Source organism: Filicampus tigris, chromosome 4, assembly GCF_054856515.1.
Source record: "Filicampus tigris isolate MCC_2025a chromosome 4, RoL_Ftig_1.0, whole genome shotgun sequence".
Classification (NCBI taxonomy): Eukaryota; Metazoa; Chordata; class Actinopteri; order Syngnathiformes; family Syngnathidae; genus Filicampus; species Filicampus tigris.
In genome coordinates this window covers 828,231-847,538 of record NC_141220.1, presented here as the reverse complement: position 1 = coordinate 847,538, position 19,308 = coordinate 828,231, and the positions used below count along the sequence as shown (strand labels likewise).

The 19,308-nt window shown below is 42.2% G+C and overlaps 1 protein-coding gene across 5 annotated transcripts in view; it reads left to right on the top strand.

Moving 5' to 3' along the window:
- fanca (FA complementation group A) overlaps positions 1–19,308 on the top strand; it is a 165,616-nt gene that overhangs the window by 10,357 nt on the left and 135,951 nt on the right. For all 5 annotated transcript variants that reach the window (XM_086027080.1, XM_086027081.1, XM_086027083.1 and 2 more), the window contains exons 6-7: positions 7,804–7,877; positions 17,389–17,498. In XM_086027080.1, the coding sequence (XP_085883206.1) occupies positions 7,804–7,877; positions 17,389–17,498 (184 nt within the window). The remainder of the gene's footprint in view (positions 1–7,803; positions 7,878–17,388; positions 17,499–19,308) is intronic.

Below are 19,308 nucleotides of genomic sequence, written 5' to 3'. Positions count from 1 at the left end.
CTCACCCCCAGGTCTCCACAGTGCGGCGGCCATCTTGGACAGCCGGCCATCTTGGGCAGGGACATTAGATAGACTGTGGAAACTCACCCCGAGGTCTAGACTGTGCGGTGGCCATCTTGAACAGGGAATTTAGCCAGACTGGGGATACTCACCCCGACGTCTCCCCAGTGCGTCGGCCATCTTGGACAGGGACATTAGCCAGACTGGGAACACTCACCCTGAGGTCTCCCCAGTGCGGCGGCCATCTTGGACAGGCGGCCATCTTGGGCAGGGACATTACCTATACTGGGGATACTAACGCCGAGGTCTCCACAGATTGGCAGCCATCTTGGACAGGGACATTAGCTAGACTGGGCAAACTCACCCCCAGGTCTCCACAGTGCGGCTGCCATCTTGGACAGGCGGCCTTCTTGGGCAAGGACATTAGCTAGACTGGTGATACTCACACCGAGGTCTCCCCAGTGCGGTGGCCATCTTGGACTGGCGGCCATGTTGGGCAGGGACATAAGATAGACTGTGGAAACTCACGCCGAGGTGTCCACTGTGCGTCGGCCATCTTGGACAGGGAAATTAGCCAGACTGGGGATACTCACCCCGAGGTCTCCCCAGTCCGTCGGCCATCTTGGACAGGGACATTAGCTAGACTGGGGATACTCACCTCGTGGTCGCCACAGTGCGTCGACCATCTTGGACATTGACATAAGATAGACTGTGGAAACTCACGCCGAGGTCTCCACTGTTCGTTGGCCATCTTGGACAGGGAAATTAGCCAGACTGGGGATACTCACCCCGAGGTCTCCCCAGTGCGTCGGCCATCTTGGACAGGGACATAAGCCAGACTGGGAATACTCACCCCGAGGGCTCCCTAGTTCGGCGGTCATCTTGTACAGCGACATTAGCCAGACTGGGGACCCTCACCCCGAGGTCTCCCCAGCCAGTGCGGCGTCCATTTTGGGAAGGGACATTAGCCAGACTGGGGATACTCACCCCGAGGTCCCCCCAGTTTGGCGGTCATCCTGTACAGAGTTGTAGCCAGACTGGGGATACTCACCTCGAGGTCTCCCCAGTGCGGCAGTCATCTCCGGTAGTGACCACTGGTGACCCAGAAGTGACCCAAATGACCCTAAAATGAACCAGAAATGACCTAAATGAACCGGAAGTGACCTAAATGAACCGGAAGTGACCCAAATGACCCGGAAGTGACTCAAATGACGAGGAAGTGAACCGGAAGTGACCCAAATGACCCGGAAATGACCTAAATGAGCCGGAAGTGACCCATATTACCTTGAAGTGACCCGGAAGTTACCCCAAATAACCCAGAAGTGACTACGAAGTGACTCCCAAGTACCCCTCACATTCAGTAATGGCACATTCAATATTAACACCATTCCAATTTCAAATTGACAACATCCAGCTCATTCAACTCACATTCTCACATTGGGGGTGACATGGCTCAGTGCTAGAGTGGTCGTTTCCCAACCAGAGGTTGTGGGTTCGATCCCCAGCCATTTCATCGTTGTTTGCCTTCTTTTTTTCCTGACTTCCTTCTTTTAAATTTTCCTTACTTCCTCTTTTTCGACATGCCTTCTGATTTGTTTATGTCCTCCTCATTCCAGGCTATTCTATATCATTTGAGGTCATTCAACTTCATTCAATTACATTCATTATCATTTCAACACAAGTTTTTCATAGAGGTCATTCAAATTCATTCAGATCTTTCAACTTCACTCAGTATCATTCAACTTCATTCCACTTAATTCTACTTCTTTTCAATTCAATCCTTTTCATTCAATTTGATTCAACTTCATTCCACCTAATTCAGTATCATTTAACTTAATTCAGTATCATTCGACTTAATTCAATATTATACGACTTAATTCAATATCACTCAACTACATTCAACTTCATTCCAACGCATTCCTTAGTTTTGATTCAGCTTCCTTCGCCTTCACATGCAATTTCTCTAGAAATTGCATTCTCTATTTTTTTCATATGGACTGCTCTTGTTAAATGACTTTGTTACCGTGGGTTGCGTTAGGTTGGAGCTAGCGGCGGCCTCTGGCTACCATGTGTCTGATCTCAGTCTTTGGCTGTCAGCGCTGACATCCGAACAGAGTCTCTGCAAACATGGCAAATAACTGGTTTGCGCTCTCTCCTCCGAGGAAAAGCCAAACCAAATCAACATTGTGGATGTGGAGTTTCTTTTCGGGACCAATTCTGCTTCGTGGTGACTTTCCGCTATGGCTTCTCGCTACACAAGCAAACAGGAAGGCGGGGAGTGTCATGTACCGTGCACTGCACGTGCTGTCATTGGTAGGTTGGGTATACGCGTCAGCGGCTTTGCGCCGCCATAGAGCTAAACTGTTTAGAATGTGCCATGTAGACGATCAAACTATCTTTTGGGTTTATGAGATTGTGAACATGTTAAACCACTTAACGATCTAATATCGTCACATCACCCATCCCTAAGTGAGAGCTATTTTTATAAATATTAGGACTGTCAGTTTAGCGCGTTATTATCGGCGTTAACCCAACCCCCTTTTGACGCAATTTTTTTATCGTGTGATTAAAGTTTCCATAGTAACTAGGGATGCTCTGATCAATCGGGCACCGATCATGATTGGCCGATTTTCGTGAAAAATTACCGGATCGGAACATTCGATCAAAGCCTTTTATTGCTGATCAAAACATCCTATCACCCGCACCTTATGCGTCGCAGCCTACAGCCGTGTTGTCTCTCCCCCTCTGCTCGCTGCAGAGGCAAGGCTGCTACGTTGGGAGCATTTCTGGCGACGCGTTTCAATTGGAGTCAATGTAGTTCCCACGGGCGGGCGCGGTTTCGTGCGGGGCGGTGCGAATTATGCGTTTGCAGCTATGGGGCGCGGAGTAAAGCACCGAAAATCTGCCCATTCGCCCCATTCGTCGCGTATTAAACAAGTCAACTTTTTTGCCATACCGCCTCATCGCAGCAAACCAGCATTGGGCATACTACGTGACTACGTCTCACACACAGCCAAACAGAGCCAGAGCTCGAAGGTCCCCCGTACACTGCGCTGTCACACACAGCGAAACAGAGCCACTGTAAAAACTCTTAAAAAAAAAAAAAAAAAAAAAGCAGCCGAGTGAACAGGACGCTGTTTGGCTGTGTGTGAATTAGATGCCCGATGCTGATTGGCTGCGGAGACGAAATGGCAAAAAAGTTGATTTGTTTAATACATGACGACGTCCCACCGCTACCAAAGCATCATTCATGCCGCGCCGCAGCAACCGCGCCCGCCCGTGCGAGCTACATTGACTCCAATTGAAATGCACCGCCAGAAATGCTCCCACCGCAGTTGGTGTGAACGTAGCATTGTCTGCTGTGTGGAGTTTGCGTCTTGTAATGCTGTACAGTGGTACCTTTACTTCCGAAATTAATTGTTTCTGGAAGAAATTTCTTAAATAGAAAATTTTGTAAGTAGAGACGCGTTTTCCATGTAAATGCCATAATCCGTTCCAAGCCCCCCAATATTCAGACAAAAATGTTTTATAAAGCATAAAAATGCATGAAAACATGTAACAAATACATGTTACAATTAGATTATTGCACGATAAATTAGAGTTGTACATAATGTAAAACAAAAAACAAAGAATAGAGTAAGGAATAAAAAAAAGTGGTCGTTTACTTTTTTATTGCTGTCCTTATCGCTATTTGCCCTTTTTGGTTCATGTTCTCTCTCAGAGTGGTTTTTGCCTGGCGTTTTGTAAACAACTGATTTAATAACGTGGCGACTGTCGATACATTACGGTCATATTCATTGGCCAGATCAAACAAATTATTATCTCTTGCTTTGTTTGTATGGACAAAAATACAATTTTCCCTTTTTTTTTTCTTTTCCTCGTTTCTAATTCACGAAAAACTAGACCTCATGGCTCGAGGGGCGAATGACGAGGACGCTGCATATATCTATCTATTTACCTATCTATCCACACACATAGAGACATACGGAAGAGGTCCCCCTTCAATGGGACGCCAGGAAGATGCTAGGCTAGCCAATGGCAGAGCAGCTATGAGTATGTTGCGTTCACGAAACTCCGGAGCTGTGAGTATCACCCCATATTTTTACCTTTCAAATCCTGAAATTTCTTTCGAAACTAGAGGCAATATTTTCCTGTTGAGGCGTTTCGTAACTTGAAAATTTCGTATGAAGAGACGTTCGTAAGTAGAGGTACCACTGTATATGCCATGAAAAGGAGGGGAGCAAGGTCAAAAGTTTCAACACAACCAACTTAATCCGACATTTGAAGAACAAGCAATTCGGAGACTATTGTGAGTTTACGAGGCTCACTGCAATGAATAAAGGCAAGGCGAGCAGACGGCGTATGGCACGCATGCTGCAGCTTGTTATGCATGATGCGTTACTGTCACAGCGCAGCATTATTGCCACAAGGAGACGCATTGTAGGTCACTTGTGGGCAACAGACCCACTGTATAATTTTATAATTCACTAAAAGATTAGCAGTGACCTTTTTCTCGTTGACAAATGCCAAAGATAGTTTGTCTATGCACAAGAAAATAAACCAAATTCCTCAGTCGTTTCAATTTAGGAACTCATAATAGTTTATTCGAGTGAAGCATGCATGTGACTATTTTTTCCACTTTGATAATATTCTGAACCATCCAATGTTTAGGTGGCATGTTATTTATTTGACTTTTAGCATAATTAAGTCTTTTGAGACTGCTGATTATTTTGATCTGTTAAAAATGGTGTTACTAAAAGCTGGTAAATTTAAGTTTTCAGTTATCTTTGTGAGTAATTGTTGTATTGTGCCAGCAACGGTTTTGTATTTCTTCATGCTTTTGAAAATATATATATATTTTTGTCAAAATTACGGCAATAATATGGCTGTTCAAATAGTATTGCTTAATAGCAGTCATCATAAATAAACGGAAAAATATACAGATTTTCCATGTGATCGGAATCGGTGTCGGTATCGGCCGATCTAACTCATGCATGATCGGTATCGGTATCAGTGTCATAAAACCCGATCGGAACATCCCTAATAACAACCAGCGGCTGCATTGATCAAGGCTGCTGGTCACCACGATCTATACATGTATATTTAAATATACATATCGTCGCTGTCATGTGAAAAACACTTATCTCCATTTTTTTTTTCCATTTTCTTATTTTTACATGAATGGTGTTCCCGCGTTACAGACATCGCATTAATGTGAAAATTTAGAAAGTTTCCAAAATTGGAGAAAAGTGTTTTTCACAGGACAGCGACAATATAATATTTGGTAGTGTAACCCTTAAAAGTTGTTCTTCCTTATCTTTGGAGGCCGTGGTATGGCGGGTTACATATAGGTTTGACTCTATGTATTTCTTCTGGCGACTTCCTTGCTAAAGAGAACCGACACGGCAGGGCAGTGTTTTGTTCAGTGTCTTTATTCAGACATGTACAGCCTTGCTCTAATTCACCTCTCTCTCATTTCTTCTTCGCTCAGGAAATGCGCTGTACCAAACCAACTCAAAAAGAAATAAACAATATAAATGAATAAATATATCCTCACAAAACAATATTGCAGCATTTTGGAAAAAACAATAAATACAAAATAATACATGCAATCCCCAAATTACTGTATTTTCCGGACTATAAGTCTCTCCGGAGTACAAGTCACATCAGCCATAAAATGCATAATAAAGAGGAAAAAAACATAAGTCGCACTGGAGTATAAGTCGCATTTGGGGATGAAATTGTGCGCTTAGGACACATAATTTCCACCGAGCTAAGATGCTACATGTAGCATACAATAAAGTTGCAGTAAGATAACTTCAAACTCACCAAAACGGTTGTAGATCGATAAAATAAAATTTATTCATCCCGACCATGTAGAATGTTTCCAAGTTTCCAAAAGTATTTATGTATTTGGTCGTAATTATGTCTTAGTCTCCTCTGTGCTGAGTGTCCTCGTCCTTTCGTGTGTGGCTGCATGATGCAATACCCTAGCCAGAGGCAGGCAACTGCCTGTTTGTGGTTCGTTCTGATTCAACCATCGTCTGTTAGTAACTTAGACAATTGTGTGTACCGGTAATGACCATGCAGCATTTATATAGGAGCTGAATTGTGGCTGATTGTACTGTGTTGTTGACTGTACATACTAATCGCTATCGCTAATGCTAATCGTGGTTGCTAATTGTTAGCATGTCTGCCTGTTTGTGGTTTATTCTTGTTCAACCATCGTCTGAAACTAACTTAGACAATTGTGTGTAATGACATTTATATATGAGTTGAATTGTATATGATTGTAGGTTGTTGACTGAACATACTAATCGCTATCGCTAATGCTAATCGTGATCGCTAATTGTTAGCATAGGCTCATCTTGCTCATGTCTATGAAAACACATGTGTATGTAATGCATAGCTTTATTTAAGCTGTATTTTCTGTTTCTTGTGCAGTTTCACAATATAAACAGGCAACTTCGCTGCACACCTAGAGTCTGCGGAGTTTGTTTGTGAATGTTAAGCTGGTTTCCTCGACTAGCAAGGCCTCTTAGTTCAACCAAACATTAGACTTTAACCGTTTGAATTATTCATGCATTTTAAGAGCTCTTAGGATGTATCTTATGTTTCTTTATGTTGGTTACAATAACATGTGAAATGATATAGAAGGAATAGTCATGGCTCGTTAGTGCTGACTTTATGTATTTATGATGGTGTATGAGGCAAAACAGTCAGCACTAACAATCCATGACAGTAATGTGTTAATAATTTCACACTTAAGTTGCTCCAGAGTATAAGTCGCACTCCCGGCCAAACTATGGGGAAAAAATGCGACTTATAGTCCGGAAAATACTGAACTATAAAACTAAAAAAAAACCGAAAATATGAATTGGCAACTAAATCAATCATGTTTTACAGTAATACATACCAGACAGTCTAAATCAATAAAATAGTGAGCTTTTGTAGAGCTTTTTGACATAATTCCCCCATGGATAAAAAAGTCGACTTCCAGGTTGCCGACACACATGCAGCGTAAGAGCCGCACGGGACAATCTCAGTGGTCCATCAACTGTTTCTCATTCATTTATCTGACACAATATACATTAAAATATTCCCACAACAGATTTTTAATAAACATAATACCTTTATTAGACACTCGAGCAGCGAGTAATAATCTTTTTAGTCGATGAAGTCATTGCCAGAGCGCAATAAAAGTGACATCCGTAAAAGTGACTGCTCTCGTGGTTCTAAAACCAAGCGACAGCTAGAGAAACAAGCCGCCCTCAAAGAAGCAATAAATATATCTGTCAGAACAACACCAATGTAAATGATTGTGTGTGTGTGCAGATGCGTGTGTGTGTGTTTGAAAGGGCTCACCCTGAGTGTGTGAGTCCAATGCGTAAATAGTGTCATTTTATTGACTTTATTTATTTATATTTTTATTTACTTTATATATGTTATTTATATCTATATTTATTAATACATGTATCACAGACTTTTACTGTTTTTGTTCTATTTATTGTATGGTTTGTAAAGTGCTTTGTTAAAGCTCTAGCTGTTATGAAATGCGCTATATAGATAAAATTGTATTGTATTGTATTGTATAAGTGAAAGCCAGAGAGAAAGATTGATCACAAGCTAGCTACAGTAGATAGCTAGATTGGTACTTTATATTATATTTGGGATTTTAAGTTGTCTTGTAAGGATTGTTTATTCTTTTATTTATTGTGAAATGTCAGTATTCATATACGGAGTTCAAGCTTAATGAAAGTACCGCTACTTCATGTTGTAATGATGGGGGTTATGTATTTACAGAAACTACCGAATCTGCATGTGATGTGCCTACTTCAGTTGTACAATATCATCAAATTGAAAGATATTTTTGAAAGGTAAGGAATATTTATACTATTGTATTGTACTGTATTTTTATTGTTTGCATTTACACTTAATTGGTGCAATCCAGACACACTTTTCTAGATATTAGGGATGTGTAGATATTATGAAACAGTAATTATTGTGATATCGCGGTATTGCCGTAAGACTCATGGTATTGCAAGTAGGTTCACAGTAGAATGTCTGTGCGTTTTATCAGTTTTTTTTGTTGTTGTTTTTTTTCTGTGTCAAGACAGCATACAGTACACCGGTGTGTTCGGCGACCCTCTTGACAATTCGGCTCATTTTATTTTGGTGATTGGTGCTTCATTCACAAACTCTCTGCTGGTGTATGATCGGCAATCTTTGTTGGACTTGCGGTGCGGCGTTGGAGGTTTCGGTGCGTTTTAGCATGGCTGGGAGAAGACGTTGCCTGCTGATATCGTGCCGGACCTTTTCCGTGTCCACGCGCTCCCACCACGGCGGAAACGGCGCCGCGGCAAACGTGGTGGCCAGCTGGCGAGGCTCAAGAAGGAGCTGGTGCACGGTTTGTCCCCTGCTCGCTCCCGGACGCACAGATGTACTCCGCTGTGGCTCCTACTTGATGCCCGTCGTCGGCTGCGACAATACCAGAAGACCTACTTGAAATATGGATTTACAGCGAAAAGTGATTTCCCACACAGGAAGGAAGCCCGCTCTTCACAACAATATGTGCAGTCAATGCAGACTTCAAAACTGCTTGGTCAACAAATGTAAGTGCCTTGAGAGTCTTTAATGTTGATGAGAAAAAAAAAAAAACTGGATTTGCGTGGATCAACCATTACAAAAATTGGCCAGTGACAGCTCAAATGAGAGGCAAAGGGACATTTATGTTTGTCCTGGGGGGGTTGTCAATGACCCACTCATCTTGGGTAGGAAATGTTGAGTGACCCTTATATTCGACTTTGGGATTTTTTTTTTTTTTTAAATTAACTTTTTATTGAAAAGCACAATGCGCATTCAATTTCAATTAGAAAAATATAAACAATTTCTCATTGCTTTTCTATTTTACAAATACAATGAACTAAACATCCTCCCAAATGGTTATCATGGGGTGCTGGTGTCTCAACGGGGTATTTCGGGGCTGATCATCAACATTGACCCTGCAGCGGGAAATTTGCAGGTGGGGGTGATCGTACCCGGCCCGATCAAGGTAGCTGCAGCCTTTACTCCACGGCAGTCGAATGTAGATCGTGTTGGGTTTGCTCTCTCCACAAGGACTTGTTTCCAGCCCCGGTTACCAAAGTCGACCCCACAGCAACCGACAGTAGATCGGGTAGAGTTTATTCGTCCTGCGATGGACTTCCCAATGGAGGGGCCAGTGACACCCAACCCAGCCATGTCAGTGAATTTAACCCCAGGTCGGCTAGCAAAGAACGGGATCAGGGCAGCCCAGTCGATCTGGGAAAATAACTGTGATGGCTTGGATGTCGAGCAGTGGGAGCAGCTGTGGCAGGTGCCGTGGGACTTGGAAAACATTTTTGCCCTCTGTGAAAATGAGTTTGGTCTCACTCACTTGTGATTAAGGGTTATATAAATGAATTTGACTTGGCTTGACTTGTCACTTGGTTGAGCACCACATCAACACCGACCAGTGTTGCACGACCAGTAAAGGTAAGGCCCAGCAGGAGGTCACAGATTAGGATCATAGTCCTCCCACAGTCCGTGGGGGTCTGGTCTAGTCATGGTATCCAGGAAAAAACTTTCAGGCTGCACTGGATTCTCTGAGGCTGGTGCTGAGGAAAAATACGGCGGCTGGACTGAAACTGCACCCAGAAAAGTGGCACTTTATGTGGCAAAGTTCCTGGGGCCACCGAGTGAATGATGTAGGCATCAGCACGCTAGATTGGCCAAAGATTGGCCAGTCCCAAGAGACCAGAAGAAGTTTAAGACTTTTTTGGGGCTGGCCTCATACTACAGGCGGTTCGTGAAGGGATTGTCTTGCATTGGGGCGCTCTTGGTCTGTCTTCTTCAATACAACAACCCTTCATGTGAACGCTGGACTGTGGCGTTTTCCGGCCTAAAAAAGGCCCTCATGAACGCTCCCGTTCTCACCCCGCCAAATCCAGCCTTGTCTTTTTTGTGCTGCAACCAGAAGGCCAAGTCGCACGGTGGCTGGAGGAGCTGCAGCCATTCCACTTCACTGTGGTACATCGGGCTGGAGCTCAGCATGCCAATGCTGATGCCCTCCGGCGACCATGTGCTGTTGGCGGCTGCCGCTACTGTGACCGGCAAGATGTCAGGGAGTTGGAGCTGTGTGGGGAGGCGACTGCTGCTGGTCCGTCATGCGGCATCTCTGAGGTTGTGGACGCTGCAGAGTGGGCTGTCAAGCAGGAAGAAGACTGTGATCTCGACCTTGTGTGACAGTGGGTCCAGAGTGGCAAGTTTGCTGTGTTTTGCTTAAAAGATGGCATGTTGCAGCGTGTGTGGAAGAAACCAGCCACCAGGAAGGAGAGGTTGCTGGTGGTGATACCTGGAGGTCCAAGAGAGACGGCGCTGAATGCCCCAGCATTCCACGGGGGCACCGGCTCGGGACACTTTGGCGGCACAAAGACCCTTCGACCTTGCAAACGGTTTTACTGGGGTCAGCATCGATGGGATGTGGAGGACTACTGCCGACCTTGTGTGACAGTGGGTCCAGAGTGGCAAGTTTGCTGTGTGTTGCTTAAAAGATGGCATGTTGCAGCGTGTGTGGAAGAAACCAGCCACCAGGAAGGAGAGGTTGCTGGTAGTGATTCCTGGAAGTCCAAGAGAGACGGTGCTGAATGCCTCAGCATTCCACGGGGGCACCGGCTCGGGACACTTTGGTGGCACAAAGACCCTTCGACTGTGCAAACGGTTTTACTGGCGTCAGCATCGATGGGATGTGGAGGACTAATGCCGGCATTATGACGAGTGTGCAGCCTATAAGCCTCAAGAGCAATTGCACGCACCACTTCGGCAACATTGTGATGGGGCGCCCATGGAGAGGGTTGCTGACGAAATTATGGGCCCTTTTCCCGTGACGGACAGAGGAAACCGTTATGTGCGATGCGTGATGAACTACTTTGGAAGTGGCCCAAGGCATACACACTGCCAGAAAAAGGCAGAAATTTTGTGTCCAAGGTTTTTGCTGCTCTATGTGAACGGCTTGACATGCAGAATACGTGCACCACCCCTTTGCGTCCACAGAGTGATGGTCTTGTGGAACCATTTAACCGCACCATGCAGCAGCAGCTCACCATCCTCACCTCCAAACACCCAACGTGATTGAGACCAGCACATTCCGCTGGTGCTGATGGCTTATTGTTCAGCCGTTCAAAGTTCCACAAGCTGTACTCTTGCTCTGCAGCCGCCCTCCCTTGGGGTGTGTTTTTTAAAGACTCGTGTGGTTGCGTAAGGGCTGCCCGGCAGACTCGCCTTCCCCTTTCATGTCTCCCTCCCTACTGAAGCTGTTCTTTTCAAGCCACCTCAGCCCTCCCTCCGAATGGCCCCTAGAAATGTTCCTGGGTCTCAAGGTCCCTCATCCTTGACCTTTCCATCTTTTCCGGGACTTCTACCGTTAGTTTCTTCACAAGCAGGGAGGGCACACCGGGTGGTGCCCCATGAGGCGGAGGATACTCTTTGGATTCCCGATGCACCGCCGGAACAGTAAGGCATGCCGGCTGCAGGACATGCAGCGTTGAAACAGGGAGCGGTGGCGTCCGCAGGTCGTGCACGGCCTAAACAGGAATGGGTGGAGGCCACAGGTCATACACCTCTGGAGCAGGAATGGGTGGCGGCCGCAGGACATGCGTCGCCAGAACAGCAATGGATGGTGGCCGCAGGACGAGCTGCGGTGAAACAGTTCGAAATCATTTTCCTTTTTTTAACTAAATTTAATTTTAAAAAAGATGTTACCATGAAAATGTGACAATAAAACAATAATCAAAATAAGGGACAAACCACCATTTGCTATTGTTGGAGCCAACATTTGTTTGAATACAATTTTGCTTTAAACTCAAGTAGGGTGAACAATTGTGCCACCTACTGGCCAAATTGTGTTCAAGCCGGTAGGCATTATAGTATGCACACAGGCTTGTGAGCACGCCTAGTTGATTGAACAGGTGCGCTCGTTAGGAGGAAAGTTTGATGTGGAAACTTTGTCAACCGCGCCTGCAGGCTAGTTTTTTGGTTTTTGATTTATGACAACAGTCTATTTAGATTATTAACTATAGAATAGACAAATCTGTGCACACACAACAAACACAATCAACACAATTACATATCATATACATGGACACACACTTAAACACAATAAACGGACCTTGGAAAGAAAGTGGCATGGAGACTGAAGTCATCAAAAAGTAAGACAAAATACTTTGTGGGAGCGCGTTGGTACATTGTCCTTCAAAAAATGAATGTGTTATACATAACAGCAAAGAAAAATAATCGAATACTTTGGGCAATAATTATTAGCACTGAAAGCATTATTTTCTTTTACTGTTGAACTCTCAAATGCACTTCAGCGATTGCTGCACAGAGAGCCGTGCTGGCTGACACACTTTGGCATCCGTTGCTCGTTGAGTTTGACAGCAAAGAAAAAAAAAAGCTGTATTCGTCAGTAATAAATTATTAGTGACCAAAACATTTTTTTTTCATTCGCTGTCCTTCCTTGGCCCCGCATACTCAGTTGCCATGAGTGATTATGGCAAACATAATCAAGGTTATTTTTGACTGATTTTAAAGTCACAATGCACAGTTATTCAATATATTTATATATTGTGCTATATAAAATTTGATTAATTGCTCAGCCCATGCATTAAAAACGGTTTGTTCTGAAGTGCTGGGTCTGCAATAAAGTTCACTGTTAGTATAACATTTTAGTAGTGTGTTGAACATGTTACAAGATTTTAATAGAATTGTTGAACATAATACAATGTCTAAATCAGTGTTTCTCAACCGTTGAGGCAAGGTACATATTTCACATTGGAAGAAATCTCACAGCACAACACTTAGCAAAACTATTCACAAAAAGTGACCTCACAGCGTAATTATGTACCTTCTGTCATCTAGTGGAAGACCATTTTATTGTTTTGCCTCTTACTACCGTATTTTCCGGACTATAAGTTGCGTTTTTTTTTTTCATAGTTTGGCTGGGGTGCGACTTATACTCTGGAGCGACTTATGTGTGAAATTATTTACACATTATTACCTATATATAATTTCACATGTTATTGCAGGTCCATCGGTCCATGGGTGGTTTTTCGCGTTGTGCCCGCGGGAAATTCGCTATATACAGAACAACTTCAAAGCATTCCCGGGGATGTTATATATGGTTAGAAAACTGAGTTTCCGCAGATTCGAATGATACCAAACATTATAATATACAATCATATCTGCAGGCTCGGCGAGCATTTAAGTCAAACAATAGATAACACAAAACAATAAGGTAAAGTAAATGTACGACACAATTTCATAATCCATCATCAATGATCATACTACGTCGACAAGGGTCCAGTAAAAGTCTTACAGTAATATAGTTTGTCCACAACAAGCCTGAGATGCACATCCTTCAATGGCTTTAGCAACACGAGATTTCAAAACATACGCTGGATAAACCAATGTGTCTTGTGTCAGGAGTTCAACAACAGCCAATGAACAAATTACATGTGTAAATAGTTCCACCCCTGCATATGGACGATTCGTCAATTTTGTTAGCAGTCACAACCAAACTTGCTAAGATGGTGATTGATGCATTCAACGGCCAATGAAATTCTTAAAAGAAAAAAAAAAAGGAAACTCTTTTGAGCAAAAACAAACACCGTGCGTAAATTGCGTGACACACACTTTCAAATGATTGAGTTGCTCTACAACCGCTTTGGTGAGTTTAAAGTTATCTTACCTATGGTAAATTCCTCATTAGTGCTTCGTTTATCCAGGCATTTGTTTACTGTTTAATTTGTGTGTTTTACACCAGGCATGTTTTGGGCAGCTGATGGGTCCTTTCTTTACGTTGATTTATGTCGGGCATATTGTTGGACAGCTAAAAGGGGTCCTAACCAGAGACGTTTCGAGTCTCTTAGCCGTTAGACGTTAGCAGCAGATGCACGCTTCTTCATGGTCGTGTACGCGCCGAGATTGAGCTAGTTGTTGAGCTCTGTGGAATAGATTGGAGTGCTATTAAAGCCACGTTGTTCCCTATCACTGTGTCCGGTCACGCTCTTTGATTTGAGGGACTGTGTGGATGAGGCGCTCCGCTGAATCCCCCCAAATTCACATACAGTCCTAACACCGCGACATTACCATAACTTTCTTTTTCTACATGCGTGTACAATTTTATTATTTGGATTTATATGGACACATTTATTAGCGTTACGCGACGGAGACAACTTGGCTTCTGGGGAATGGAGGCGGGGGGGCGTTGTGTAATGTAACGTAAGCATACCGTTCAGCCTGTTGTTGTCTCTATTGTATTTTTATTTTAAATTGTTCATCATTTAAATTTTAAATGACATGTCTGTTCTTGGTGTTGGATTTTAGCAAATGCATTTCTTCCAAAAATGCGACTTATGCTCCAGTGCGACTGATATGTTTTTCTCCTCTTTATTATGCATTTTAAGGCTGGTGCGACTTGTACTCCGGAGGGACTTATAGTCCGGAAAATACAGTAATTTGGGGATTGCATGTATTATTTTGTATTTATTGTTTTTTCCAAAATGCTGCAATATTGTTTTGTGAGGATATATTTATTCATTTATATTGTTTATTTCTTTTTGAGTTGGTTTGGTACAGCGCATTTCCTGAGCGAAGAAGAAATGAGAGAGAGGTGAATTAGAGCGAGGCTGTTCATGTCTGAATGAAGACGCAACAAAACACTGCCCTGCCGTGTCGGTTCATTTCAGCAAGGAAGACGCTGTATGCAGGCCCACTAGTTGAAACATGGCATTCTGATTAATGTTGCGTTTGTGCAATGAGTTAAGCAGCAAAATCCACCGCTTTTCTAGCCATCTCAGGGGATGGCCATTTGGTCGTTTCTGTCCACTGAATATGACCTCACACTTGCTTAGGACTCAGGTAACGACCAATCATGGCTTAGCTTTAGAAAACAGGTCTGTCATGATTGGTCGTTATCTGAGCAATGAGCAGTTGTGATGTCATTTTCGGTCGACAGAAGTGACAAAATTTCTACAGCCCAAAGATGGCTAAAAACGGGTGGATTAACTTTTATTCCACAAACGCAATATTTATCAGAATGCCTTGTTTCAACTAGTGGCCTTGCATTGAAAATATTCTTGAAAAAAACATGTTTGGGTTGATTTCCACTTTAAGTATTAATGAGCTCATACACACATCACTTGTTCGCACGGGTTGGACCCACACAACCAAGCGATACAAAACTGTTGTGTGTTCCTAATGACTTACTGGTATTTTTTTATTGCCTATGGCCATACAGTAGCTTCTTATGTTGTCAGGCCATACAGTAGCTTCTTATGTTGTCAATAAACTGAGTTTACTGACTACATCTCTGTGATCCTTCTACGATGTTATAGTACAGGGGTCCCCGGTTTCCGTCCTGCCTATTCAATCGGCGTCGATTACATAATGTTCAGGTCACACGCAGGTGCCCCACGAGCAGACACGCCGCCAAACAAAAAGAAAATATCAAACTAAAACAACTGACACACACGCAAAGCGTTGTCATCGGTGAAATAAAAAGAATATGGGACACATGTCATTGTGTCTGTGGGACCGCAAGCTACACTAGGGCTGAGCGATTTATCGTTTTGGGACGGAAATCGTGATCTCAGCTAACGCGATTTCGAGATCGCCAAAGATGCTTTTTTTTAAAGGGCACTTATCCCCGATGCTCACCATTAGTGGAATGCTACTGTGGGCACGTCCAGTGCCGAACTGGTAAAAAAAAACAAAAAACGTCCTACTACACGCTGTCGCCCGTACTCCCTGAAGTTATTTCTTTCGCGGCTGCTTGAATGCTAGGCGTTAAGCTAGTTTGGCCTGTAGCAGCACGGTCTTTATTTATACTGTATGTAAGTCCGTGCAAAGCAGCAACAAGCTGCGTGCTGCACATCATCTCCCATTTGCGTTTTCACCGCGGAGGCGGACGAGGGCTCGCTAAGTGTGCTAATCGCTAAAGTGAAATGCAGAGTCGAGAATAGCAAAACAAGTACTAAGTTGTGCAGTATACCTTTTACTGAAGCCTGACTAGAACCGTGTAAGGGTGTAGACCCAAGAGTTATAAGGCGAGGGCTACACAAGCAATTTAGCACAAGTTCTATCACCATCCGGAACTCGCCAATGGCATCAATAACCCAATCACCAATATTCTTGTTGTGATTTTTACACTCACCATTACTATTAGGACCAAAAGATTCAAATAATACCATCATACTATTTCAAGCCATACCGCTAAGCCCTCAGTCTCTCTTTGAAGCTTGAAGCTTTGAAGTTAAGTCTCTAGCAAAAATATGGGAAAAATATTGACTTGGGGACAAAGAACATGTACATTAGTACAACATGTAAAACATTAGGGGGTTAAAAATTGATTTTTATCCAAAAAATTGCATATACATGCATATTTATACTTGATGGCAAGTAGTACAGTAATACTTTACTTGAACCATTTTTAAAAACTTGAAAAAGGATTCCCTCCCTCACAAAACCTCTTTAGTGTCCTTGCATTATTAGAGTAATAGCTTTTAATGTTTTGATCATATAATGGCATTTTGTGTCATGTTTGTAAATGTTACTGTACATTGTGACTATTGCACTGAAGCTTGATTTCAAGAAAATCACAAATCGAAATGGCAATATCCGTCAGAAAAATCGCACTACAATTTTTTCCTAAAATCGTTAAGCCCTAAGGTACACTACACCCTTTTATTTTTTTTTATTGTTTCCTTACTCAACCGCGTGTCAGGAGTGCGGCACCTGCATGTGACACGGTATCGGTAAAGTCCGTTCTTGACTGGGACCACGTGGGTCGATTGAATATGCAGGACGGAAACTGGGGACGGAGGGTCGCTGCCCAGCTATGGTACTCAGGTAGTATTTGTCATTTGCTGAGCTATTGTGTGTGTATGCTATGACAGAGCTACCCAAGTTACAATCAAGAGATATGAATGCTGGTCAATAATGTCCCTTGGACATTTCCTTGTCATGAGAACAATTTTGTTTTTTTAAGTTGAAACATTTTGTGGAAAAATTTAGTAAATACAATGTTGGGGAGAAAGCAAAGAAAGGAAAGGACCCCCGTGTTTTTGGGGAGGAAGGGAATCATCATGCAAATCATTCTACGGATTGAATTATCAATTTTGTTTCTGCCTTACTTTGTTTGCCTTATCTTGCTTCAAGTATGGTTTATCACACCCCTTCTGGAGCTTCAAGTAATAAAGAAATATAATAAAGATAAAAGTGAAAAATATACTCACCCCAATCAGTCCAGGCTTTCATCCCTGCCTCTAACTGATGAATGATGTTTTTTGTTGTTGTCGTCTTTGCTTGTCTTAGTGATGAAGGAGTGAGGTTGTGGTTGGTGCCACAGCTGAAAGCTCTGTGTAGTTGGACACCTCCTCGGGAAGAAAAAGAGGCTATGCAAGCCCAACAGAAAGTATTGTCAAGTAAGGACACCCTGGTCACATTCACACAAATATTTTGTCCCTTTTGCCAATTTTCTATACTTTTAACGAGCTGATCAGTTCAGTGAATACCATGGTAACAGCATTTAAAGCAGGAATACTAGAATAGTCTGTAGTGGACAACTGCTATTAGGGAGGGATAGGAACTGAGCCCGGCCGAGAATGGTGAAAGCCATGAATAATTAATGCTCCCTTAAGGTCATGATAATTGCCTATCCCTTACGAAAAAGTAGTATACAAGATATACTTTATAAAGTATACTTGAGTATAAGTGTACTCTGAACTATGTACTTGCCGTGTTCTACAAAGTATACAAATTTAATACTTGTTTATACTAATTTGGAACAAATTAAGTTTATAAAAATATACGATAAGTATACTCATGAACTGTACTACAAGTACACTCATTTTTATACTACTAGTATACAAGTCGTATACTTCTAGTCAACAGTTTAGTTTAGCGGTTTATATTTGAAGTGTACTGCAAGTGCACTTATTTATGTACTACTAGTATACCTATGTATACTAGTATACATAAGTATACAAGACATAACTTGTATACTTCTAGTTAACACTTTAGTTTATAGGTTCATACTTTGAGTATATCAAAAGGACACTCATTTATGCACCATTATACTTGTACAGTACATTTTAAGATAGCTTACTATGCATTTCCAAATAAATAATAAAAGTAAAAAGGAAAGAAAACAGAAAAAAGTCATGATATCAAATATTTCTTTATTGAGAAAGTGTAGTTCAGGATTTCAATTGTTTCCATTTTTCCCATTTATTTGTTTGGAATAACTAATACTATATTACAGTTTTTCTCTAATTATCTTCCTTACATCTTATATTGTGGATCAGGGAACTTCACCTGAGTATGTGCTGTGGGTGAGAAAAAACATCTGAAATAAAACATTACTCAAATGTTATTTTTCAGTAAATTCATTCATCACTCACAATTAACAAGACATGAAAGGTTTTTTATATACTTCTGAATTTAACTTAAGAGCAATAAGCAACAAATGCTACAGGGGAACTGGATAAAATGAGCCACTTGAAGAGGTAGTGTACACTACATAGTATCAGAAATAATTGTGGGTCATATACAACTCTCATACATTGCACTCACCGATATAGCATCGAGGTTTTAATCCAGCCAACTTCGTTGTCGAAAGAGCATTCCGTGATTTGTTTTGGGTAACTTTGTTGATCCTCTGAAGTCCTACAAGAAATCTTGCCAACATCCACAGCCCTATCTTTAAAATAATAAATGGCAAAAGCCATGGTCTTATTTTAATGCTTATGAAAAACTCAAGACGACACGAAGCAAAGTATCCGTTTGTATGTTTGAACTTAAACCGTTTTTTTTCTTAAAGCTTTGGCCCCATAGTTCTTGTGTTGGTATGTTCTGATTTACTAAAAATAAGTAAATAAATAAAAATAAATAAAATAAAGTGCATTAGTGCCACATTGACAAGGATTAGCTCCGAAGTCACTTCTGCTTAGGTACGACGGCATTTCCTGCCTGTTGTCGAGGACGGTAACATGTAATCGGAAAGGGGGAAAAAATCGGGCTGCAAGGTTGTATGTATGTGAAAGATTTATTAAAGAGACACTGTGATGAACTTAACATTGGCACTTATATAATAGGTTTGCATGTAAAAATGAGATCAGTATCAAAGTGTCCCCCCCAAAAGACTCTGTAGTGATTTAAGGTCTTTTTTTAAAATTAGATTTACGACAAATTGCCCCGCCCCCTTTTGGGGCGTGGCTTATGTTATGTTTTCGG